This window comes from Heteronotia binoei, chromosome 19 (genome assembly GCF_032191835.1).
Source record: "Heteronotia binoei isolate CCM8104 ecotype False Entrance Well chromosome 19, APGP_CSIRO_Hbin_v1, whole genome shotgun sequence".
NCBI lineage: Eukaryota > Metazoa > Chordata > Lepidosauria > Squamata > Gekkonidae > Heteronotia > Heteronotia binoei.
This window is the reverse complement of record NC_083241.1, coordinates 39059307-39084741: the sequence shown is the minus strand read 5'-3', so window position 1 is coordinate 39084741 and position 25435 is coordinate 39059307. Positions and strand designations below refer to the sequence as shown.

The 25435-nt window shown below is 46.8% G+C and overlaps 1 protein-coding gene across 1 annotated transcript in view; it reads left to right on the top strand.

The window, feature by feature from the left end:
* Positions 1-3293: 3293 nt before the first annotated feature.
* The window catches only part of IDH3A (isocitrate dehydrogenase (NAD(+)) 3 catalytic subunit alpha), a 33917-nt gene continuing 11775 nt past the window's right edge, over positions 3294-25435 (top strand). Inside the window, exons 1-6 of the mRNA XM_060260168.1 lie at positions 3294-3459; positions 14537-14599; positions 17881-17964; positions 19968-20082; positions 22071-22258; positions 23742-23875. Coding sequence (XP_060116151.1) covers positions 3433-3459; positions 14537-14599; positions 17881-17964; positions 19968-20082; positions 22071-22258; positions 23742-23875 — 611 coding nt within the window. The 5' untranslated portion in view covers positions 3294-3432. The remainder of the gene's footprint in view (positions 3460-14536; positions 14600-17880; positions 17965-19967; positions 20083-22070; positions 22259-23741; positions 23876-25435) is intronic.

Below are 25435 nucleotides of genomic sequence, written 5' to 3'. Positions count from 1 at the left end.
CACTTGCAGCTGCTGGAATGGCCTTGGGTCAACCATAGCTCTCGCAGAGCTGTCCATGAAAGCGGGGCAGCTTCTGGGAGAGCTCTTTCAGTCCCCACCCACCTCACAGGGTGTCTGTTGTGGGGGGAGAAGATATAGGAGATTATAAGCCGCTCTGAGTCTCTGATTCAGAGAGAAGGGCGGGGTATAAATCTGCAGTTCTTCCACCATCCTCTGCAGTCTGCTCAAATTGGTGTTAGTTACATCAATAACACTGTCCAGCTATCTCATCTTTTACCATCCCCTTCTTTTGCCTTCTGTCTTTCCCAGCATCAGGGTCTTCTCCAGTGAGTGCTCCCTTCTCATTGGGTGGCCAAAGGATTTGAGCGTCAGCTTCAGCATCTGACCTTCCAGGGAACAGTCAGGGTTGATTTCCCTTAGGACTGTCTGATTTGATCTTCTTGAAGTTCAAGGGACTCTCCATGCCTTCTGCTTCTCTGCATGTCACACCTTAGCCAATCACACCTATTGTCATTTGCCTGCTAATGTCATTTGGCAACCGAAATCACTCCACTTTCCGATATATGACAGATGGACTCACATCCCAGTTGCATAGGATCATAGAATAGAATCATAGAGTTGGAAGGGACCTCCAGGGCCATCTAGTCCAACCCCCTGCACAATGCAGGAAACCCACAAATACCTACCCCAAATTCACAGGATCTTCATCGCTGTCAGATGGCCATCTAGCCTCTGTTGAAAAACCTCCAAGGAAGGAGAGCCCACCACCTCCCGAGGAGGAAGCCTGTTCCACTGAGGAACCGCTCTAACGGTCAGGAAGTTCTTCCTAATGTTGAGCTGGAAAGTCTTTTGATTTAATTCAACCCCTTGGTTCCGGTCCTACCTTCTGGGGCCACAGAAAACAATTCCACACCATCCTCTATAGGGCAGCCCTTCAAGGACTTGAAGATGGTGAAGATCTGAGGATGTGAGCGGTGACTCACAAAAGCTCCTCCCCTGCCCCAAATTTTGTTAGGTTTGAAAGTGCTGCTGGACTCTGGCTCTTTGGAGCCAGTTTGGTGTAGTGGTTAAGTGCGTGGACTCTTATCTGGGAGAACCGGGTTTGATTCCCCACTCCTCCACTTGCACCTGCTGGAATGGCCTGGGGTCAGCCAGAGCTCTGGCAGAGGTTGTCCTTGAAAGGGCAGCTGCTGTGAGAGTCCTCTCAGCCCCACCCACCTCACAGGGTGTCTGTTGTGGGGGAGGGAGATAAAGGAGATTGTGAGCCGCTCTGAGACTCAGATTCGGAGTGGAGGGCGGGATATAAATCCAATATCTTCTTCTTTTCTCTTCAGTAAATGACTCGAATTGGGCTGCCCAAGGCACAGCCTGGAGACACCGGCTAACTAATTCATGAAGCAGCTCATTAGCGGCACCTAATACGAGAGTAGGTCCGAGGTCCGTTTGGGTGTGTGCAAAGGTCTTCCCCTGCTGCCCACGGTTGCAAGCCTATCCGCTTAATGGGCTAGAAGCACAGCTAATCTGCTAAACTGTGGAGCAACCCTGCTTTGCTAGTTGCAGACCTGAAATGCAAACCACCAGGCCTCAGATTCAACAGGGGATCACAGGCATGCAGCTCTTGAACTTTTCCATGGGTTCCCCCTCTTCCTCCCCACCTACCTTGTCTATTGAATAGGAGGTGCAGCTGCATAACAGTCCCTGGATGAGGAGAGCGGGCAGCCAGCCAGCCACCAGGGGCTTTGCCACACCCCCAGCTGCCCTCGTTAACCCCTGGAGAAGCCCCCCACCCTTTCTCCACTTCTTATGTGATTTTGGGTGGCAGGTGGCTTGCTGGCCTTTTGACTGGGGGGCGGAGGGGCAAGGAGAGCCCCAGGTAAGCGAGGCCTGCTTGGGCTGGCTGGCTCTCTCCTGCATGCAAAGCTGAGTCTTCCTCCGAGCCATCACCTGTATGTAAATAAATACTGAGCTACAATACAGAATATGCATGCAAGGGATGGACTAAGATCCGAGGTTTATTTGTTCATTTTTGTATGCAAGAGACTAAGATCATGAATGCAAGGGATGGACTAAGATCCAAGATTTATTTGTTCATTCGTGCATGTGAGGGACCTAAGTTTGCCACCCTCCAGGCAGCGGCTGGAGATCTCCTGGGATTGCGACAGAACCCCAAGCGAGGGAGATCAGTAAACCTGGAGAAAACAGCCTCTTTGGAAAATGGGCTCTATGGCACTGAAGTCCCTCCCTTCCCCAAACCCCACCCTCTTTAGGCTCCACTGCCCTCTCCCGCCTCAAAACCACCAGGTATTTCCAAACCTTAAAATACTGTGCTACAATACAGAATATGCATGCAAGGGATGGACTAAGATCCAAGGTTTATTGTACGGACAAGATAGGTGGGGAGGAGAGCCAGTTTGGTGTAGGGGCTAAGTGTGCGGACTCTTATCTGGGAGAACGGGGTTTGATTCCTCACTCCTCCACTTGCACCTGCTAGCATGGCCTTGGGTCAGCCATAGCTCTGGCAGAGGTTTTCCTTGAAAGGGCAGCTGCTGTGAGAGTCCTCTCAGCCCCACCCACCTCACAGGGTGTCTGTTGTGGGGGAGGAAGGGAAAGGAGATTGTGAGCTGCTCTGAGACTCTTCGGAGTGGAGGGCGGGATATAAATCCAGTATCTTCTAAAAGGACTACGAGGAACACCTTTACTGCAAGCGGGCAACCATGTCGGTCTGAAGCAGTAGAACAAAGTAGGAGTCCAGTTGCACCTTTAAGACCAGCAAAGTTTTATTCAGAATGTAAGCTTTCCTGTGCTCTAAGCACACTTCTTCAGACGATGGCAAGCGGTCCTAAATATAGGGAACGTGGACTGTGAGTCAGTATGCAGTCATGGGAAATTTTTTTTAGCATATTAAAAGAATCATCAGTTGGGGTCTGCTGTTTGTTAGTTAGTGTTAACTGGGCTGAATGCAGATAGATCCCGGTGGGCAGCCGTCTCGTCTTGGTCTGAAGCAGTAGAACAAAGCAGGAGCCAAGTGTCACCTTTAACACCAACAATGCTGCATTACTTTGTTTTATTTTATTATTTTATTTATTACTTTATTAAGACCAACAAAGCTTACATTCTGAAAAAAACTATTCCAGGCTTCCACTTCGCCGCGCGTGCGCACTCCCGACCTCCTCCCACGAGGAATTCGCCAGCTTTCGCCGCTCCCCCCCCACCCCAGCACCGCTTCGCGCAGGCGCTCTTCGGGGCTGCGGAGGAGAGGCGCGGCCAGCCGGGGCGCGGGGGCGTGGCCTCGCCCCGGGATTCCACCAATCGGGAGCCGAGCCGGCCTGAGGGGAGACGAGGAGGCCGCGCGGCCTAACCCGGCCTTGCCTTTCGCTTCGTCCGCCGCCGGGCAAGAGCCGCGCCTTCGCCGCCTTCCCCTCCGACGCCGCCATGGCCGCTTCGCGGTGGGCGCCTCAGGTGAGGCCGAGAGGGAGGAAGGGAGGGGAGGCGGCGGTGACCTTGGTTTGAGGGGGCGGCTTGCGGGGGCGCCGCGCGCCGCCTCGGCTCTCTCGCCGGAAGTCTCGCGAGACCCCCCCGCCTCACGCGTGACCTTGCGACCTTTCCCATCCAGACCCTCCTCTTTGCCCTTGAAGGCTGACCCGCTTCCCTCTGCTGTTATCCCCACAACAGCCCTGCCAGGTAGACTGGGCTGAGAGTTGCCCAATGGAGCCCATGTTCTTCATCCAAGGCGTGGGTTAGAATCATAGAGTTGGAAGGGACCTCCAAGGTCACCCTAACCCCCTGCAGGAAACTCACAAATACCTCCCCCTAAATTAAGAACATAAGAGATCGGGCCAATAGCCCATCAACACTCTGTCACACAGTGGCCAGCACCCCCCCCCCCAAGTGCCATCTAGAGGTTCACAAGTGGAGCTAGAAGCCCTTCCACTTTGCCCCCCCCCCAGCACCAAGAATACAGAGCATCACTGCCCCAGACCGTTCCAATAATATGCTGTGGCTAATAGCCACTGATGGACCTCTGCTCCATATGCTTATCCAATCCCCTCTTGAGGCTGTCTATGCTTGTAGCTGCCACGACCTCCTGTGGCAGTGAATTCCACATGTTAATCACCCTTTGGGTGAAGAAGGACTTCCTTTTATCCATTCCAACCCGACTGCTCAGCAATTTCATTGAATGCCCACGAGTTCTTGTATTGTGAGAAAGAGAGAAAAGTACTTCTTTCTCTACTTTCTCCATCCCATGCATAATCTTGTAAACCTCTTATCATGTCACCCGGCAGTCGGCATTTCTCCAAGCTAAAGAGCCCCAAGCCTTTTAACCTTTCTTCATAGGGAAAGTGTTCCAAACCTTTAATCATTCTAGTTGCCCTTTTCTGGACTTTTGCCAATGTTATAATATCCTTTTTGAGGTGCAGTGATTAGAATTGTACACAGTATTCCAAATGAGACCGCACCATCGATTTATACAGGGGCGTTATGATTTGTTTTCAATTCCCTTCCTGTTTCACACCCTTGCAAATTGGAATTTCCGAAGTTAGATTTCCCTGGAGGTTGTACTTAACTTGACAGGTGGTGCGTGTATACAGTTTTTTAATCAAGGTAAGCAATCTGGGATCTATGTTCATCCTGGCCAACTTAACCCAAAGCAACTCTCTGGGAACTGAGTCAAACGCCGCCTTGAGATCTAAAAAGGCAGCGAAGAGTTAATTGCCAGATTTCCCACTGTATTTAGAAACTAGGTGTGATAAAAGGACACAGTGGTCAAGGGTGGATTTACCATGGCGAAACCCTATTTGTTCTGGGCCTAGGATGTTATTTGTTGTCAGCCAGCTTTCTAATTTCACTAGGAGGTGTTTGGCATAAAGCCAGTTCGCACCTCATCAACTTGTATTTGTAGCTGGGATTCTTGCATTACTTTGCACTTGGCCACATTGAACCTCATCTGCCACGTTGACGCCTACTCACCCAGTCTCAACAGATCCCTTTGGAGTTCCTCACAATCCTTTCTGGTTCTCACCACCCTGAACAATTTAGTGTCATCTGCAAACTTGGCCGCTTCATTGCTTGCTCCCAACTCCAAATCATTAATGAACAAGTTAAAGAGCATGGGACCCAGTACTGAGCCCTGCGGCACCCCACTGCTTGTCCTCCACTGCGAAGACTGCCCATTTATACTTACTCTCTGGATCTTCATTGCTGTCAGATGTCCAGATTGTGTCCCCCCCCTTTTTTTTTCCTGGGTTGTCTTCACAGCAGCCCTGCGAGGTAGACCGGACAGAGAGGGGCCAGCTAGACTTCCTTTTTTTTTACCCCAGGAGTGGTTTACATTGTCTCTTTTTCTGTATTCGCAACAACCCTGTGAGGTAGGGCCAGGCTGAGAGAGGCCTGATGAATTTTATGGTTTTGGTCCAGGGGTGGCCAAACTGGCTTGGGAACCATATGTGGCTCTTTGAGAGCCAGTTTGGTGTAGTGGCTAAATGTGCGGACTCTTATCTGGGAGAACCGGGTTCGATTCCCCACTCCTCCACTTGCACCTGCTGGAATGGCCTTGGGTCAGCCATAGCTCTGGCAGAGGTTGTCCTTGAAAGGGCAGCTGCTGCGAGAGCCCTCGCCAGCCCCACCCACCTCACAGGGTGTCTGTTGTGGGGGGAGAAGATATAGGCGATTGTAAGCCCCTCTGAGTCTCTGATTCAGAAAGAAAGGCAGGGTATAAATTTGCAATTCTTCTTCACACATATTGTGTGGCTCTTGAAGCCCCCACCACCCTGTTGGCCAACTTGGAGAAAGAATTTTTCTCTTGGAGAATGCATTTAAAGTTGCTTTCTTTTCATTCTCCTTCCTTCCTGTATTGTGACTCTCAGACATCTGATGTTTATTCTATGTGACTCTTATGTTAAGCGAGTTTGGCCACCCCTATTTTGGTCCAAGGCATGGATGCCTGCAGTTTCCCACTTATCTGTTTTTGCATTCACGACAAACCTGTGAGTTTTACATTCACAACAACCCTGGCTGAGTGCTGGGTTTTATGCTTTTGTTCCAAAGGTATGGTTACCTTGTTGGGAATTATTAGGAAGGGAACTGAAAACAAATCAACCGGTATCATAATGCCCCTATATAAATCGATGGTGTGGCCTCATTTGGAATACTGTGTGCAATTCTGGTCACCGCACCTCAAAAAGAATATTATAGCATTGGAAAAAGTGCAGAAAAGGGTAACTAGAATGGTTAAAGGGTTGGAACACTTTCCCTGTGAAGAAAGGTTAAAACGCTTGGGGCTCTTTAGCTTGGAGAAACGTCGACTGAGGGGTGACATGATAGAGGTTTACAAGATTATGCATGGGATAGAAAGGGCAGAGAAAGAAGTCCTTTTCTCGCAATACGAGAACTCGTGAACATTCAATGAGATTGCTGAGCAGTCGGGTTAGTACGGATAAAAGGAAGTCCTTCTTCACCCAAAGGGTGATTAACACATGGAATTCACTGCCACAGGAGGTGGTGGCAGCTGCCATCATAGACAGCTTCAAGAAGGGATTGGATAAACATATGGAGCAGAGGTCCATCGGTGCCTATTAGCCACAGCATATTGATGGAACTCTCTGTCTGGAGCAGTGATGCTCTGTAACCTTGGTGCTTGGTGGGGGGGGGCACAGTGGGAGGGCTTCTAGTGTCCTGCCCCCACTGATCAGGACTTCCTGATGCTGCCTGATTTTTTGGCCACTGTGTGACACAAGAGTGTTGGACTGGATGGGCCATTGGCCTGATCCAACATGTCTTCTCTTATGTTCTTATGTGACACAGAGTGTTGGACTGGATGGGCCATTGGCCTGATCCAACATGGCTTCTCTTATGTTCTTATGTGACACAAGAGTGTTGGACTGGATGGGCCATTGGCCTGATCCAACATGGCTTCTCTTATGTTCTTATGTGACACAAGAGTGTTGGACTGGATGGGCCATTGGCCTGATCCAACATGGCTTCTCTTATGTTCTTATGTGACACAAGAGTGTTGGACTGGATGGGCCACTGGCCTGATCCAACATGGCTTTTCTTATGTTCTTCTGTGACACAGAGTGTTGGACTGGATGGGCCACTGGCCTGATCCAACTTGGCTTCTCTTATGTTCTTCTGTGACACAGAATGTTGGACTGGATGGCCATTGGCCTGATCCAACTTGGCTTCTCTTACATTCTTATGCCTTTGTGAGGTAGGTCAGACAGAGAAGTTTTTCCCCACTGGATTTGATGTTTTTGATCTGAGGCAGGATTGCCCTTTTCTCCATTTCGCCTTCACAACAGCCCAGTTAGGGGGACCAGACCAGGCTGAGAGGTTTCTCTGCAAGATTTTTATCTGAGGAATGTGCATGCAGACAGAAGCTCATACCTTGGATAAAACTTTGTTGGCCTTAAAGGTTCCACCGGACTCAGACTTTGTTCCTCTGGATTTTTATGTTTTTGGTCCAAGGCACAGTTGCCCACAATCTTCCCCTTTCTCTCTTTTGCCTTGGCAACATCTCTGTGTGCCAGGCTGGGCTGAGAGGCATCCACTGAACTTGATACTTTTAACTCTAAGGTTCAGTGCCCATGGTTTTCCCTGTCTTTGTTTTATCTTCATGATGACCCTGTGGGTAAACCAGGCTAAGAAGTGCCCACTGGACTTTATGCCGTCTGTGAAAATAAACTCTAACCCACAAAACCACCTGTTGCAATAGGTAAAGAAGCACATTTAAATGCCTTAAGTCCATCTGCACATGCCCAGCTCTGGGGAGCTCTTGGTAGTGGTACATCCGGCTTCCACTACCCCATTTTATCTCCACAGTAATCCTTTGAGGGAGGGCAGACTGCAAGATAACAACTTTTACTTCCTAGTCACTTTGTGGTGCAGAGTGTTCTTTTATATCTCGTGTGCTCACGCTGTACTCTTAACTAGTACACCACTCTGCTGATGAATTGCCCATCCATGTCTACTCTAATGGTCTGTCTTCCCTAATTTTCCCTAGCAGGGAAATTCTGAAAAGTCAGAGCTGGATTCGAATCCAGTAGCACCTTAGAGAACAACAGGGTTTTCAGAGTATGATTTCCACAAGGGAGTTTTGACTCTCAAAAAGTTGTACCCAGAAATCTTGTTGGTCTCAACTGAACTCGAATCTGGATCTTCTACTGCAGATTGACACAGCTACCCTCTGAAAATGTCAGATTCTCATCTAGTCTGGTGTTGCCAGCAACCACCGTGGTGCCTCAATAATGCCCACAAACATTAGAGGGGCCTATGGCTCAGTGGATGAACATCCCCTTTGCGTGCAGAAGGCACGAAATTCAGTCCTTGACATCTCCAGTTAAAAGGACCAGGCGGTAGGTGATGGGAAAGACCTCTTTGCCTGAGGCCCTGGAGAGCTGCTGCCAGTCTGACAGTACTGACCTCAATGGACCAAGGGTCTCATTCAGTAGATGGCAGCTTCATGAGACACCGTTCATGCATGCCACCTGAAGGAGAAGACTGCAGATTTATACCCCGCCCTTTTCTCTGAATCAGAGACTCAGAGCGGCTTACAATCTCCTATATCTTCTCCCCCCACAACAGGCACCCTGTGAGGTGGGTGGGGCTGAGAGAGCTCTGAAGAAGAAGACTGCAGATTTATACCCCACCCTTTTCTCTGAATCAGAGACTCAGAGCGGCTCACAATCTCCTATATCTTCTCCCCCCACAACAGACACCTTGTGAGGTAGGTGGGGCTGAGAGGGCTCTCACAGCAGCTGCCCTTTCAAGGACAACTCCTGCGAGAGCTATGGCTGACCCAAGGCCATTCCGGCAGCTGCAAGTGGAGGAGTGGGGAATCAAACCCGGTTCTCCCAGATAAGAGTCTGCACACTTAGAGCTATGGCTGACCCAAGGCCATTCCGGCAGCTGCAATTGGAGGAGTGGGGAATCAAACCCGGTTCTCCCAGATAAGATTCCACACACTTAACCATTACACCAAACTGGCTTTTATATCTCATTGTTCTCACGCTGTACTCTTAACTAGTACACCACTCTGAAGTGATTTCTCCCTCACCTGCACAGCTTCTTTGTGATGGATATGACAGCCCCCATTACAAGGACAAAATGATTGTTTGCTGGATCCCAAGTCTGTTGGAGCGAGTGTTCTTATTTGCACACTGGAAAGACTAATCCCTTTGAGAAGCCCACCAAAGTGACACAGATGTTGTATTCTTATATTGTACTGGCTTCCATGTTGCCTGTCAGCGCTTTTTTTTTGTAGCAGGAACTCCTTTGCATATTAGGCCACACATCCTCTGGTGTAGCCAGTCCTTCTGGAGCTTACAGTAGGCCTTGTACTAAGAGCCCTGTCAGCCCTTGGAGGATTGGCTACATCAGGGGTGTGTGGCCTAATATGCAAAGGAGCCCCTGCTGGAATTCTATCCCTGGACCCTGTACTAAGAGCCCTGTAAGCCCTTGGAGGATTGGCTACATCAGGGGTGTGTGGCCTAATATGCAAAGGAGTTCCTGCTAAAAAAAATAGTGCCTCTGAACATGGAAGTTTTCTTCAGCTGTCACAGCTAATAGTTGCCTTCTGTGACTTTGCTTGATATTTAGATGCCATCTACAAGAAGCGTGCGTAAAGGGGTCGTAATGGTGCTTTCACATGCGTTGGCTCCCCTTCTCATCTGCATCCCATTGTAGTCATTAATAGTAAAGTTTCACTAATTTCTCCTCTAGCTGCTCTCCTCTAGCTCATGAATTTGAGCAATTTCACAGCTTTATTTATTTTTTCCTTTAAGCTTTTGGTTTACAGATGTATTTTCTCTCTGCAAAGCGTTTCCCTGCCACGCACTCATGCAAATAGGATACAGTCATAGTCACACATCTCACACAAATAGGATATGTTCGTAGTAACACATCTCCTCCAGGACTGCTTTCAGCTGGTGTTATCAACAGAGGCATGCTATTAAAAGCCTCTGTGGAATTCACAGCCACCCTGTATCCATTCACACAGCATGGCTCTCCGTTGGGGACTCCCTGACACGCAGAGAGGAAATAAATCTTAAGCATTTATAGCCTTGTAGGGACTTGTCAGAAGCCTTGCAGTAAGCATCAGTAGAGAGAGACGGTGACTTGTATGTGATTGTTGTTATCCTAGGCTCGGCAAGGAACCAAAGCATTGGGAACGTTCTGGGGAAGGGAAACAAGATAAGAAATGATTTCCTTTTCAGGGAATCCTGCGTGCAGCCAGGAATGTAGGCTGCAAGATTCGTATTCATGGGGGTGACACTGTTGGCTGTGTAGAACAACAGAAAGGGGGGGGGGTCAGTCTGTGGCAGGGGTGGCCGTACTTGCTTAATGTAAGAGCCACATAGAGTAAACGCCAGACCCTTTGAGAGCCGCAAGACATGAACATCAGATGTCTGAGAGCTGCGAGAAGGAAGGAAAATAGATGGGAGGAGGAAGAGAGAGGTGGAAAGAAAGCAGCTTTATTTTTAAATGACTTGGCTTGGAGAATGATTTAAAGAGAGAAATGCCTTCTCCAAGTCAGCTGATGAGGCACCGGAGCTTGGAGAGCCGCACAATATGTGTGAAAGAGCCACACGTGGCTCCCGAGCCACAGTTTGGCCACTCCTGGTCTGTGGGATCCATATGCTTTGAAACGAGTTTGTAGCTCATGTCAGAGTTGCGTTCTGTGCAAGAACTTAGCCCCATGGCTTGCATTTTCACTGGCCCATTAGGGAGAACAGCTGAAAACCGGGGTTGTGTCCAGTGACAACGATGACTCCTGCTTTAGACACAAGATGGCCCTCTGCCCTCCTCTCCTAACGATCTTGCACTTTTCAGCTTTGGCCATGCAGCTCTAGTTTGAGTTTGCTTTGGGCCGTTAAGTCAAACTGCCATAACCCAGTTATTTCAGCGTCTGAATTGCTTTGGGAGGTGCACCAGCTATATGTTATTTCTCTCCCCCCCCCCCCCCGAGCCTCAGAGGTGGAATTGTAGAGATTGTTGCCTGTGGTTACGCGGATCGTTATTTCCGTGCCACCAAAGTCTTTCTTCAGACTGGTTTTACTGGTTTTATAGTATACTCCAAAGCCAGCCTTCCAAAACTTTTGTTTCCTGCTACTGCAGACAGGCTAGTGTACATTTTGGTGCGGTTGTCACAGATGCCTTTGGAATTCACACATTCCTTTCCTGCTCTGTACCCAGAGTCCTTCTTGGAGATTCATTTAAAGTCATGAATAACTTTGTAGTCCTTTGAAAAAGGAAAGGAACTTGCTTTATTTATTTGTTTTGTCAGAGTAAAATAGACTAGACCAGAAGAGGCTGCAGTCTGAGCTGGTCAATTTCTTGTTGACACTTTTTGGAGGGGAGAAGATTATGATTGGAAATTGACAAAACCGACTAGAGATTCTCTCCTCATCCTTTATGTTTGTACAATTGTCAAGCTACCCCGAGAGGCTAATCAGAAGGTGGTTAGTAAGCGAGTCGTGGCTTACCTGTGATCTTGAGACACTTTGCCTTGTTAGGAGGAATGTGAAGGATGTGGTGTTATGAATTAGCTAAACCTAAGAAGTGAATTGAGAGGAACCCCAGGCATTGAGACAACATGCAGTTAAAACATCTTGCAGCGTGTATCTGTCTAAGGTTATAGTTCTGTAGCATTCCATATTTGAGGTCAAGCTTACATTCTCTTTTCCATGAGTCTTAATGACATTGCAGAGTTCTCCAGTGGGAACCACGTTAAAGTCATTTAGACAGATCCTAGGTTTCATTTCTTCACTCTGTACGCAGGCACAAAAATTTAGAAATGTTAAGTCACACTAAAAAAAAAAACAACCACTCAAAATATTTTAGTGAAAGGCTTTTTAAGACAAGGTTGTACCCCGAATGTATAATATGAAGACCTTTTATATAGGTATCATCTACAACATTTGAGACTGACAAGCAATGCAGTTTCAAACATATTGTTTAATTGTGACTAGTGTTCACATTTGTGAATCAAACACATTAATGGACTATAGTGTGTTTAATGAGAATCAAATGGGCTATATGTGTTTGATGAGAATACACTATTTAATACTTTGTTGTTTTTAGTGATACCAACTTGATGTTCAGGTAATTTTCTAGTCTTCTTACAGCTGCGTGAAACTGTTTGGGCCAAACAATACCCAGACCATTATTTTACTACAAAACTGATGTTTCTTATCTTTTATTTTTCCATTATTGGATGACAAAAACTAAGATTTCTAAGATCTTGGGATATGAGTTTAACAAAGTTGCAGAGACTTTTCTGTTGGGCCTACAAATGGAAAAATTTCCAAAAGAAGATAGAACTTTAATCTGCTACTTGCTCTCAGCCGCTAGGACATTGTATGTGCAGTTGTGGAAGCAAGAAAAAATACCAGAGAAATGGGATTGGATTATAAAAGTTATGGAGTGATTATAAAAGACATGGAGTGAAATGAACAAATTAACAAGAATATTGAGAGACTATGATTTAGAAGTTTTTAAGATGGAATGGAAAAGGATTAGAAGATATGTAGAAAAAGAGTGGAAAATAAAAGGACATTGGACAATCTTTGATAATGATTAAGTTTTAAAAAGAAGAATATAAATTTTTGTTTTAATAGTTAAGGGTACCTTTGTGGAATTCACTGCCACAGGAGGTGGTGGCGGCTACGAGCATAGCCACCTTCAAGAGGGGTTTAGATAAAAATATGGAACACAGGTCCATCAGTGGCTTATTAGCCACAGTGTGTGTGTGTGTGTGTGTATATTTGGCCGCTGTGTGACACAGAATGTTGGACTGGATGGGCCATTGGCCTGATCTAACATGGCTTCTCTTATGTTCTTTAAATATTTGCATTTTAAGTAAATAACACCGGCGGGGGTCAAGTAACGGGGGGGGGGAGGTGGGTAGAATAATATATGAGGTAGATAAAAGAATTTTTTTTAAAGATGCAAGATATAAATTTATTACCATATGTTACCAATAAAATTGTTTTAAACAAACACTAAGATACTTGCGCTAAGAGAGCATAAGACTGAATCAGCACCATGATCTCTCATTAGTATTGGGTCTGTTTGTAATTTTGCTTGTATTTATCCATGTGAATTTCATAAACATGCCAAATAAGACCGCTAATGTGTGCTCCGTGGTAAATAATTAATCTTTGCCTTGTTAAAGTGGTGAATTGCTTTCATTGATAAGAAAGCAATGCTGGCATTTAGTTCCACTTTCCTGAATTATTCTTGTTTGGATTTTTGTTTTCTAATTTTCCCACAAACACACACACACGTCTTCAGAATTTCCGGAAATTGTACATCTCCGTGTACATCTCTACATAGTAGTGGTGTTGACCTTCACACTCTGTTCCTTATATAGGAGGATGTGATATGCAAAAATAAAAAAACCAAACTTGAGAAATAGCTAGATCATGAAACAATATCCTCTTTTATCGGTTACCAGGATACTTTCCGAGGGCATCGGAAAGAACTGGTAAGCAGCTGAGACATGTGGGTGGTTCTGATCTCAGTGGTAATGCTCTTTGCCAAGGCAATATGTAGTGTGCGGTTACTCAGGGTAACCAAATTTTTGGTAGGTTTATTCATTTTAGAGAATTCCCCCCCACACACCTGTTAGAAGAACTTTGATATTTGGCAGGTGAATGTCAAGATGGGACTTTGCAGGGAATCAAGGGAGCGGCCTGACTGTAAGCTTCACACAAGTGTGTAACGTGTTTGATTCCATTTTATTAGTTTGTTTCAAACGCATACTAGCTGTTATTTCTTCCTTATGGTGTTCAAGGTGGCTTACTATATAAATAAAAATAACAGAGCACGTAAAAATACATGAAACTTAATATTTAAAAATCACCAGATAATCAAATGCAGTCCAAAATGAAACCATCTTCAGCTGCCTCCTGAAGATCTAGAGAGGGGAGCCAGACACACCTCCTTGGGGAGGTTGTTTCATGAATTGTGGGGGCTGCCGCGGAAAAGGCCCTGTCTCATGTGCTCTCCGAAAGATCTTCTTTGATTGGTGGGACAGTTAGGAAGGCTGATCCCAATTCCTGGGCAGGAACAGGTGAGAGAAGACAGCCCTTCAGATACCCTGCCTGGTCTCAGGCCATGTAGAGCTTTAAAGATCAAAACCAACACCTTGAATTGGGTTTGGGAATGAATCAGTAGGCAGTGTAATTACTGTAGGATCAGGGTCTCATGCTCTGAAATATTTTATAAATGGAAATTTTTGTCTCCCAAATGTTGCGCTGCTTTTTGAACTTGGGGTTTTCAGAGAGCAGCTTGTAGTCCTTCTGCTTAGGGAAAGTAAGCACACATTTCCACTCAGTGTACCAGTGTCCCCTGCTTGTCTCTCCCCCCTGCAGTGTGATATATGCATTGTGACCATACCTGTTTGTACAGTCTCTAAACCATTACACTGTTTAATTGCATTGTTAATAGAGTGTTACAAGACTCGCAGATTTTTGTGCACTTCCTTGTCTAAAATTCTGATATTTCTCTCCTGTTGCATTTTTTTTAAAAAAAACAGGTCTTTCGTTTACTAGGGGGTTTCAAATTCCAAAAACAGGTGACCAGACGTTTTGGTAGTGCTGTGAGTATATGAGTATTTTTTTTTCTTTTTCAAGAAGCTTCTCAAGGCACTGAATAAAACACATTCTGGGCTCTTAGATTGGTTACCTTGATCTGAAAAAAAACTCTTCTTTCATTAACACATGTTTCAAAGCTGATAATATGTGCCAACCTACGTTGAGTATAGGTATCTGTTTGTAGTTTCCCATTTGGGGACAAGGAAATCTTGAATCATTTCAAAAATGCCCCAGTATTAATGCATTGAAGATTTTGCATACATAATTTGAGTATCTTCTACTTTGCAGCTTAAATTTGCACTTGGGGCTGGAAAAAAGGGGGGGAGAGAGATTGAGAACCTTCTAATCTTCTGCATCATACTTTTGAAATATTTCCTTTAAGAAACTAGCAGCATGTTGAGGTTTCTTGCTATCCAGAATATTTGGCTCTGCTTCTTAAATTGACTGTTTTCTTCTTCTGTTTGGTTGTTTGTTTTTTAAGAACACCAGTAGTCATGCTGGTGCCAAGCATGTCTTACATGCTGGGCTTGGCATAGCTAGCATTTCCCAGAGGTCTCCATTCCCCCTCACAAACTGTGTAGTGTTGCAATCTGATCTGTAGCCCTGTACGCTTCCTTTTATGCTTGCTTATCTTACTCAAATTCTGCTTGGAATACTTGCTTGGTGCATGTGTATGAAATACGGGCTGAAGCAGAATCCTGAAGAAGTCCTCGGCATCCCGAAGAATTCTATTACCATTAGCCCAGAGTATTACATCGATCAGACCCATTTCACACGATACAATGATGATGATGATATTGGATTTATATCCCGCCCTCCACTCCAAAGAGTCTCAGAGCAGCTCACAATCTCCTACCTTCCTCCCCCACAACAGACACCCTGTGAGGTGGGTGGGGCTGGAGAGGGCTCTCACAGCAGCTACCCTTTCAAGGACAACCAGAGCTATGGCTGACCCAAGGCCATGCTAGCAGGTGCAAGTGGAGGAGTCAAGTCAAGTTTATTTTTATATCCCGCCCTCCCCCGCCAAAGGCAGGCTCAGGGCGGCTCACAGACATGGAAACCATGATTTAAGTAAAATACAATGTAAACAAAATTTAAAAATACAATTCAATTACATAAATTAATTAAAATAGATAAAAACAGGTGATATAAGGTGCTATAGTCACAATCATACATAGGATGGCTAGATGGTTACAGATCGGTTCCAATTTCAGTTTAGCCAGGTTCTACCTCAAAAGCAAGCTGGAAAAGAAAAGTTTTGCAAGCCCTGCGGAATTGATTCAGGTCCCGCAGGGCTCGCATCGTCTCTGGAAGTTGGTTCCACCATCGAGGGGCCATTACTGAGAAAGCTTGCTCCCTGGTTGTCTTCAGTCTAGCTTCTCTTGGCCCAGGGATTTTTAGAAGATTTTGAGAGCTAGATCTCAGTGCTCTCTGGGGGATATATGGAAGAAGCGGTCCCTAAGGTAGGCAGGTCCTCGGCCATATAGGGCTTTAAAGGTAATAACCAGCACCTTATAGCGAACACGGTACATAACCGGCAGCCAGTGCAGGTCCCGCAGCCCAGGCCGCGCGTGTTCCCACCGAGGTAGTCCCACCAGCAGCCTGGCCGCCGCGTTCTGCACTACCTGGAGTTTCCGTGTTTGGTATAAGGGCAGCCCCATGTAGAGGGCATTGCAGTAGTCTAGTCTCGAGGTGACCGTTGCGTGGATCACAGTTGCTAGGTCGCCGCATTCCAAGAAGGGAGCCAACTGCCTCGCCCTCTTGAGGTGGAAGAAGGCGGCTCTAGCAGTAGCAGCTATCTGGGCCTCCATTGATAAAGAGGATTCCAGTAGCACTCCCAGGCTCTTGACCCTGCCCACTGGTACCAGTGGCGCACCATCAAAAGCCAGTAAGGTGATCTCCCCTCCCGGTCCGCCGCGGCCCATGCAAAGGACCTCAGTCTTCGCCGGATTCAACTTCAGATTCAAGGAGTGGGGAATCAAACCCGGTTCTCCCAGATAATGAATAATAATAGTTCCACTGCCTTACAGTGACCCCTTATGGAGTTTTCTGGGTAAGAGATGAGCAGAGGCAGTTTGGCTATTGCCTTCCTCTGCATAGCTGACCAACTGACCAACCCTGCTTAGCTTTTGGAGTGTGAAGAGCTTGGGCTAATTGTAATGGAGCTGTGACCAGAAATCCCAAGGAAACACAAGATCCAGGTTTGCATTAAACATCAAACTTACAGAAAATGCAGGCTAATCTTCTGTGTGCTGGGCCTCGAGCACACACACATGCACAGTTAAGATTGTCAAAATCTGAGACCACGTGCAGAACTAAAAATGGGGATCTTGCATCCTAAATGCTGGCTACCAGTCAATAAATTAAGCTATTCCAAACATTAGGAAGAACCAGGCTGTCTTGCACTTGCCTTCCATTGGTGAGAAAAAAGAACAACTCAGGCTTTGAAGATAAGGGATGCTAACAAGCATGAGAGAGAGGAAAGTTCTCTTGGGAGTGGCCAAATGCTGTCCCCCACCAAACTCACTAAGCACCGGTATGTAGCAAAGATGGAGTTACTGAGGCTATACACTAAACTGGGCTATAATGCACTGTGGTGAATCTAGAACAGGGGTCCCCAACCCCCCGTCTGTGGATCGGTATCAGTCCGTGGCCTGTTAGCAACTGGGACGTGAATTGTATAATTATATATTATATATTACAATGTCGTAAGAAGAGGAAGACGACGACATTGAATTTATATCCTGCCCTCCACTCTGAATCTCAGAGTGGCTCACAATCTCCTTGACCTTCCTCCCTCACAGTCGACACCCTGTGAGGTGGGTGGGGCTGAGAGAGCTCTGACAGAAGCTGCCCTTTCAAAGACAACTCTGCGAGAGCTATGGCTGACCTGAGATCATTCCAGCATCTGCAAGTGGAGGAGTGGGGAATCAAACCCAGTTCTCCCAGATAAGAGTCTGCACGCTTATCCACTGCACCAAAATAAAGTGCACGATTGTATCATCCCGAAACCATCATTTCCTCTCCTCCCCCCCCCCCCTCCAATCCGTGGAAAAATTGTATCCCACAAACCGGTCCCTGATGCCGAAAGGTTGGGGACCACTGATCTACAATGTGTGCACAACATGGGAGGGACAGCCCATTTCAGTTTGTCATCAACAGACTTCTAGGTGTACATATAACTTTATAAAGTTGTTTTTCCAATTAATTTGAAGAAGAATGGTTGCTATATTGTATTTTACAGCTTCAATCAAAATATTTGGTGGATTTTTTTTTTAAAACCTAGGCACAGACAGTGACTTTGATTCCAGGAGACGGCATCGGACCGGAGATTTCAGAGGCCGTCATAAAGATCTTCGAAGCTGCTGCTGTAAGCTGCTCTCTTGATTAAATCATGTGCCTGTTCTATCCAATGCTGATAAGAGTTGTTCACTTAATGGGATAGACTTGAAAACACTTTTTTGAAGGGAAACGACTAGATTTTAGTCTAGTTTCAGTAGCACTGTAGAGACCAATAAGATTTTCAGGGTATAAGTTATCAAGCGTAAACCTCACTTCATCAGACATGAGTTAGAACAGAAAAAGCTTCTATCCCAAAAATCTTTCAGGTCTCAAAAGGGCTACTGGACTCGAACCTAGCTCTTCTGCTGCAGACCAACATGGCTGCCCTCTGAAACTGTTTTGAAGGAGAGGTTCTGAAGAGCAGGGATCTCTTCATTCTGCGGAGAGGATCATCATATCTGGGAACGGCTGTTTCCCCTGACAGAGAGAGTAGTGGCTTTCAGAGCAGTGGATGACTCTGCAGCGGTGGGCAGACTTTGGAATCGTAAGACGCAGCTTGCGCTTATCATGCTGCAAACCATTCTTTCCTGAACATATGGGGGAGGAAAGAAATGTTGTGCAGTACCGTATCTGGGGGTAGTTTGATTTCAGTTGAAATATCACTTCAGTGATGTGGTAAGCAGCAGTATATAGCCAACGTTTGCGAAGTTTTCTGCCAATATTTGAATGTGGTATGTGCTTAGTCATCTTCATCAGACTTTATTACTATTATTTCGGCACCCACCGTGACCGGAACATCCATATATTGCTGCTTTTTAGTCATCCTTTTCATCCCCCCCATATTTAGGGAGCAACGTGAGCCAGATTTCTTCCTCCACCCCAGTTTGCTATAAAATTAAACATGGGGACGTGAAAACAGTGACCAAAAAGCAGCAATATGTGAATGTTCCTCTCATGGTGGGTGATGCCCAAATAACAATAATAAAGTCCGGGGAGGCTTTTTCTTGCAACCCTTTTGGAGGCGCACACTGAACTGTAGAAGCTTCTTGCAAAACCTGATATTCCCTCGGTAACTGTAAACTAAGACCTTTGAGAGAGGTGGAGCATCCAGAAGTTTAAACTTAGATGAAGAGTGCAAGTGAATCTGTTCCTGTTTTTCTGTAGATTGATTCTGAAGGCTTTTAAGGTTTGGATTAAAGCAATGAGGTGAGGCCAAGCCAGTCAGTAAATTCTTCAGTATGCTTGTGATGGTGATTCTGAATCTCAGAGGTGAGACCAGCCAGTAAATTCATCAGTATGCCTGAAGCCCTAAGACAAGGGGTGGCCAGACTGTGGCTCGGGAGCCATGTGTGGCTCTTTCACACATATTGTGTGGCTCTCAAAACTCCCACTGCCCTGTCAGCCAGCTTGTAGAAGGCATTTGGCTCTTTAAATCGTTTCTCCAAGCCAGCCAATGGTTCGGAGAATGCACTTAAAGTTGCTTTCTTTCCCCTTCCCTTCCCCATCTATTTTCCTTCCTTCTCTCAAACATCTGACGTCCATGTCTTGCAGCTCTCAGGAATCTGACGTTTATTCTGTGTGGCTCTAATGTTAAGCAAGTTTGGCCACCCCTGCCCTAAGACGAGGTCAAGCAGCCAATCAATGCTTCAGTATGCCTGCGAGGGCAGTTCTTAATCTCTGAGGTGACGCCAAGCCTACCAGTAAAATCCGCAATGTGTCTGAAGCCCTAAGGCTGGATTCCAGTCCAATCCTAAATATTCCTGTGATTGTGATTCTGAATCTCTGAGGTGAGGCCAGCCAGTAAATTCCTCAGTATGTTTCTGATGGCGATTCTAAAGCCCTGAAGTGAGGCCAGGCCAACCAGCAAATTCCTCAAAATATGTCTGTGGTGGGGATTTAGATCAGAGCTTTGGTGTATTCCTGCAGGCTGCCCCTCCTAGCCTAGGCCTGTGTGCAAAAGGTCCCGTCCTTTTCCTGAAAAAGTTGTTTTGGGGGGTTGTTTTATGCAGGGTAGCTGGAATTCTTTGGTGACCTTTTTGTCTGTTTCTCCCCAAACGGTCTCTGACGTTAACATGAAACCATTGCGTTCAGGCTCCCATTGCGTTCGAAGAGAGAAACGTGTCAGCGATTCAAGGGCCCGGAGGGAGGTGGATGATCCCTCAAGATGCCAAAGATTCCATGGACAAGAATAAAATAGGACTGAAAGGTACTTTTGGAGTTGGTGCAGTAGAACATTTGGTATCGCTTAGGCTGAGAGAGGAGCACAGGCCCCAAGTCTGCCAGTGCACTTTGGTGCTGGGCAAGGATTTGAACCCAGATCCTCCCGGTTCTAGCATGAGACACCGTCCACTACATCACACTCTTTCATCCTGCTCAAAGGCTTTTTAAAAATCCTGGGAGGGGAAATAGGTACAAAATAACTGAGCATGCAATGCCATGTCTTGTTTTATTCTCTTCCATGTTTTTCCTTAAGAGTCTTACCTTTGAGGGCCAGTTTGATATAGTGGTGAAGTGTGCGGACTCTTATCTGGGAGAACCGGGTTTGATTCCCCACTCCTCCACCTGCTGGAAGGGCCTTGGGTCAGCCAGAGCTCTCGTAGGAGTTGTCCTTGAAAGGGCAGCTTCTGTCAGAGCTTTCTCAGCCTCACCTACCTCATAGGGTGTCTCAGGGCTTTTTGTAGAAAAAGCCCAGCAGGAACTCATTTGCATATTAGGCCACACACCCTGATGCCAAGCCAGCCACAACTGCATTCCTGCTCAAAAAAAAAAGCCCTGGGGTCTCTGTTGTGGGCGGGGGGGGAGATAAAGGAGATTGTGACCACTCTGAGATTCAGAGTGTAGGGCGGGTTATAAATCCAATATCATCATCATCTTCTTTGTTCATTGGGTCCCTCATCCACCTGTGCAGTAGCCCACCCCAGACAGCTGGCTCCCTTATATTGTGCCTCTCAACAGCTGCTAGCACAGTTCCAGGCAAAGAAAGGGCAGAGACTTGCATGTTTTTTTAAGAACACCATAAGGAAGAACCCTCACCCATTGGGGCCCATATGTTAAAATATCCCAGCAGTCCAGGAAGTTTTCAAGATGTCACAGGCCTGGTTAAATAAATATTCCTCCCAAACGAGTCAAATCGGAAGCAATTCTGAAAAAGTGAGCAAGAACTCATGAAAGTTGATACCTTTCCCCAAATGTTGTTAGTCTTTAAGATGCTACTGTTTTCTACTGGAAAGCAAAAGTGGTAGATAAGCTTGCTTCAATAATATCAATTCATAACAAGAAAGGCACTCATATGTACATATGTATTCTTTAGCTTGGAGAAACGTCAACTGCGGGGTGGCATGAGAGAGGTTTACAAGATAATGCATGGGATGGAGAAAGTAGAGAAAGAAGTCCTTTTCTCCCTTTCTCACAATACAAGAACTCAGGGGCATTCGATGAAATTGCTGAGCAGTCGGGTTAGAATGGATAAAAGGAGGTACTTCTTCACCCAAAGGGTGATTAACATGTGGACTTCACTGGCACAGGAGGTGGAGGCGGCTACAAGCATAGCCAGCTTTAAGAGGGGATTGGATAAAAATATGGAGCAGAGCTCCATTGGTGGCTATTAGCCACAGTATATATGTGTGTGTGTTTATATATGTGTGTATATGTATGTATGTATGTGTGTACACATATATTGGCCACTGTGTGACACAGAGTGTTGGACTGAATGGTCCATTGGCCTGATCCAACATGGCTTCTTTTATATTCTTATGTGACAAAGAGTGCTGGACTGAATGGGCCATTGGCCTGATCCAACATGGCTTCTCTTATGTTCTTATGTGACACAGAGTGTTGGACTGAATGGGCCACTGGCCTGATCCAACATGGCTTCTCTTATGTTCTTATGGCCCAACATCTTATTTATTCAGACTGGAAGCAGCTGTCCAGCACCTCAGGCTGAGGTCTTTCTCATCACCTACTACCTGGAGCATTTAACTGGAGATGCTGGGGATTGAACCTGGAACCTTCTGCATGCAAAGCAGAGCCTCTATCACTGAGCCACAGCCATTCCCCATTCTCTGGGTGAATAGCAGGGAGAGACAAAGAATTAAATACAAATTGCGAGCGAAGAATGCCCCGGCTACGTCACAAACCATTTCCGCACCTCCACACTCTAAACTGACACTTTCCCACTTTGTTTCTCCACTTCAGGCCCTTTGAAAACTCCCATCGCCGCCGGCCACCCGTCGATGAACCTACTGCTCCGCAAAACGTTCGACCTCTATGCAAACATCCGCCCCTGCGTCTCGATAGAAGGCTACAAAACCCCCTACACAGATGTCAACATAGTCACAATACGAGAGAACACGGAAGGCGAATACAGCGGCATCGAGCACGAGGTATGTCCGTAGAGCAGAAGCAGCATATACGTGCTGGGTTGCATTTCCTTAGAACGGGGATCCCCCATGTGGTGCTCACCAAGTGTCTTTAGAAAGTGGGTGGGGCCTCTGCCCAGAAAGGCACTGATTGGTCAAGGTCTGATGGGCTGCACAGGTTAAAATAACACGATTTCGGCAGAAGCTGCCACCTCAAACCAGTTTGGTGTGGTTAAGTATGCGGACCCTTATCTGGGAGAACCCGGTTTGATTCCCCACTCCTCCACTTGCAGCTGCTGGAACGGCCTTGGGTCAGCTATAGCTCTGGCAGAGTTCTCCTTGCAAGGGCAGCTGCTGTGAGAGCCCTCTCAGCCCCACCCACCTCACAGGGTTTCTGTTGTGGGGGGTAGAAGATATATATGAGATTGTAAGCCGCTCTGAGTCTCTGATTCAGAGAGAAGGGCAGGGTATAAATCTTCCTTCCTTCCTTCCTTCCTTCCTTCCTTCCTTCCTTCCTTCCTTCCTTCCTTCCTTCCTTCCTTCCTTCCTTCCTTCCTTCCTTCCTTCCTTCCTTCCTTCCTTCCTTCCTTCCTTCCTTCCTTCCTGTTTGGTGTAGTGGTGAAGTGTGCGGACTCTTATCTGGGAGACCTGGGTTTGATTCCCCACTCCTCCACTTGCAGCTGCTGGAATGGCCTTGGGTTAGCCATAGCTCTCGCAGAGTTGTCCTTGAAAGGGCAGCTGCTGTGAGAGCCCTCTCAGCTCCACCCACCTCACAGGGTGTCTGTTGTGGGGGGAGAAGATATAGGAGATTGGAAGCCGCTCTGAGTCTCTGATTGAGAGAGAAGGGCAGGGTATAAATCTGCAGCCATCGTCAATATTGGTTATATTCTCTCTGGGCCCTTTCTTACACACCCAGGGAAATGCTGATCGCCACTTTGGGGGTTTTCTCCAGGCCAATTTAGCCAGGGATCTAGAGGGGTTTTTGCCTTCTTTTGGACACAAAGCAGGGGTCACTGGGGCTTTATGTGTAGAGGGAGGGGAGATATTTGTGAATTTCCTGCATTGTGCAGGAAGTTGGACTTAGATGATCCCGGAGGTCCCTTCCAACTCTTACGATTCCATACTTCTCCCACATCCTCGATTGATAATGGTTTTATTCTCTCCCACGCTCCTTCATCCTAGTGTATGATTTTAAACCACAAAGCCTCTTGTCCCCTCCACATGGGCTACCTCAGCCTCCTGCAGTGGCCATTTTGTGGTTGTGCTTCCCCGCGTTCTGTCAAAAATCCAGAGGTGCCCACACACTCAAGAAGGTTGGGGGTTCCCGCCTTAGCAGGCGGGACAAGGTCTGCCCCTTTGCCTGGCGGAGCTGACAATCGCTGGAACAGATGAGCAGCAGCACTTGATTTGTGGAAGGCCTCGCCAGTCAACTGAGCGGAGACTGCCGGGCCCGCCTCCTGCCTCTCACCGTTCGGCCCGCCCACATAACTGCCTGTGTGTCTTTCAGATTGTCGACGGCGTCGTACAGAGCATCAAGCTCATCACGGAAGAAGCCAGCCGGCGTATCGCGAACTTTGCTTTCGAGTATGCCAGAAACAACCACAGAAGCAAAGTGACAGCAGTACACAAAGCAAACATTATGTAGGTGGCCGTTTTTGAGTTCTTAAAAGTTCGAAACACTTTGCCTTAATGAAGGAGCACATTCTGCTTTCAGGCCACACACCTGCCACAACTGAGTGTACATAGATGACCAAGTTTCAGTACATCTCTTTGCTTCAGAGTTTCAGGCAGAGGTCTTTCTCATCACCTCCTGCCCGGTCCTTTTAGCTGGAGATGCCTGGGATGGAACCTGGGACTTCCAGAGCCAGTGTGGTGCAGTGGTTAAGAGCGGTGGACTCTAATCTGGAGAACCGGGTTTGATTCCCCACTCCTCCTCCACATGTAGCCAGCTGGGTGGCCTTGGGTCAGTCACAGTTCTTTTAGGGCTCTCTCAGCCCCATCTCCCTCACAGGGTGTCTGTTGTGAGGAGAGGAAGGGAAGGAGATTGTAAGCCGCTCGTTTTCGTGCCAAGCAGATGCTCTGCCACTGAGCCACAGCCCCTCCCCACCGTTTTCAGTAGCCAAAAATAAACCGCCTTGGCTGCTGGTGAATTCCAGGAGTAGCTCCATAAATAATCCTTCAAGAAGAAACAACGTTACATTAGTATGAATCTAGATGCTTTGGTAATCCAGTATAACACAATTGAACTGTGCAGCTGTGTCTAAAACATAACAAAAATTAATAGTTGTCTAAAGTTACTGTATGTATGCAGGGATTTAAATCATATTCCTCGCCCACCAAACCGGCACACTTAAAAATGGCTCATCATCACAAGTTCTGTGCGACATGTCATAACCAAGGTTCCCTCTGAGCTGTGGAGTCTTGTGAGCAAAAATTCTGCTTTGTGGGCTACTAGCATTAAAGTTGCGAGCCATTGCATAAATTAGAACATATGAAGCTGCCTTATACTGAATCAGACCCTCAGTCCATCAAAGATAGTATTGTCTACTCAGACTGGCAGCGGCTCTCCAGGATCTCAAGCTAAGGTTTTTCACACCTATTTGCCTGGACCCTTTTAGTTGGAGATGCCGGGGATTGAACCTGGGACCTTCTGCTTACCAAGCAGATGCTCTACCACTGAGCCACCGTCCCTAGAAGGAGACCGCAGATTTATACCCTGCTCTTCATTCTGAATCAGAGTCTCAGAGCGGCTTACAATCTCTTTTATCTCCTTCCTCCAACAACAGTCACCTTTGAGGTGGCTGTGGCTGAGAGAACTCTCACAGCAGCTGCCCTTTCAAGGGCAACTCCTGCGACAGCTATGGCTGACCCAAGGCCATTCCAGCAGCTGCAAGTGGAGGAGTGGGGAATCCAACCCGGTTCTCCTTGGGTCAGCCATAGCTCTGGCAGAGGTTGTCCTTGAAAGGGCAGCTGCTGTGAGAGCCCTCTCCAGCCCCACCCACCTCACAGGGTGTCTGTTGTGGGGGAGGAAGGTAAAGGAGATTGTGAGCCGCTCTGAGACTCTTCGGAGTGGAGGGCGGGATATAAATCCAATATCATCATCATCTTCATCTTACCTCATTGTTCTAACTTTGTCTTTTAGTGCTGAAATAGCCTAACTCTGCAATAACAGTCAATAACCCTTTTTTCGATGTTTTATAA